We start from the raw sequence: 685 nt of genomic DNA on the forward strand, positions 1-685 counted from the left end.
GATCACCTAGGACAACACCTCCCTCACACACACACACACACACACACACACGCACATTCACGTACATATACCCACACCCCGCCACTATCCCCCCAAAGCACACATCCGATGCCACGTACACAAAATCCGGCTGTCCTTCCGTTCCCTCGTATGCATCTCCCCTTCCCCCCCTTCCCCCCTTCCCCCCAGGACCGTGTTCCAAGCTGAAACACACCTCCCGGTGCGTGCCACTGGCAGATGGCAGTGCATGTGTTGTACGGCGGGAGATTGCGGCAGATAACTCCTGTCTATTTAACAGCATTGGTGAGCGGTGGGTGTTTGGGGGCTGGGGGGTGCAAGGGAGGGTGTGTGGGGGGGAGGAAGAGGATATTCATCCGGACATAATGGCTGTAGGTGGGGAGTTCCTGTTACTGCCACTACTACTACTACTACTACTACTACTACTACTGCTGCTATTGACACTGCCACCGTACCACGACTGCACGTCGCTGCAATGCCCTCTCGACGACGTTGTGTCAGGCTACGCAATGCACAAGTCGCGGTCGAGAGCACCGCACCTGAGGAGTGTGAGTCCTAAGGGGGAGAGGGGGAGGAAGGGGAGGAGGGGGAGGAAGGGGAGGGGGAGGGGGAGGAAGGGGAGGGGGAGGAGGGGGAGGAAGGGGAGGGGGAGGAAGGGGAAGGGCAG

The 685-nt window shown here is 59.3% G+C and overlaps 1 protein-coding gene across 1 annotated transcript in view; it reads left to right on the forward strand.

Moving 5' to 3' along the window:
• Positions 1 to 685, forward strand: part of VOLCADRAFT_107529 (uncharacterized protein) — a gene marked incomplete at its 5' end in the record, with an annotated part of 22,752 nt that overhangs the window by 14,934 nt on the left and 7,133 nt on the right. The window contains 2 exons of the mRNA XM_002957062.1: positions 190 to 193; positions 238 to 303. Of these exons, the coding sequence (XP_002957108.1) occupies positions 190 to 193; positions 238 to 303 (70 nt within the window). The remainder of the gene's footprint in view (positions 1 to 189; positions 194 to 237; positions 304 to 685) is intronic.

Source organism: Volvox carteri, assembly GCF_000143455.1.
Source record: "Volvox carteri f. nagariensis unplaced genomic scaffold VOLCAscaffold_69, whole genome shotgun sequence".
NCBI lineage: Eukaryota > Viridiplantae > Chlorophyta > Chlorophyceae > Chlamydomonadales > Volvocaceae > Volvox > Volvox carteri.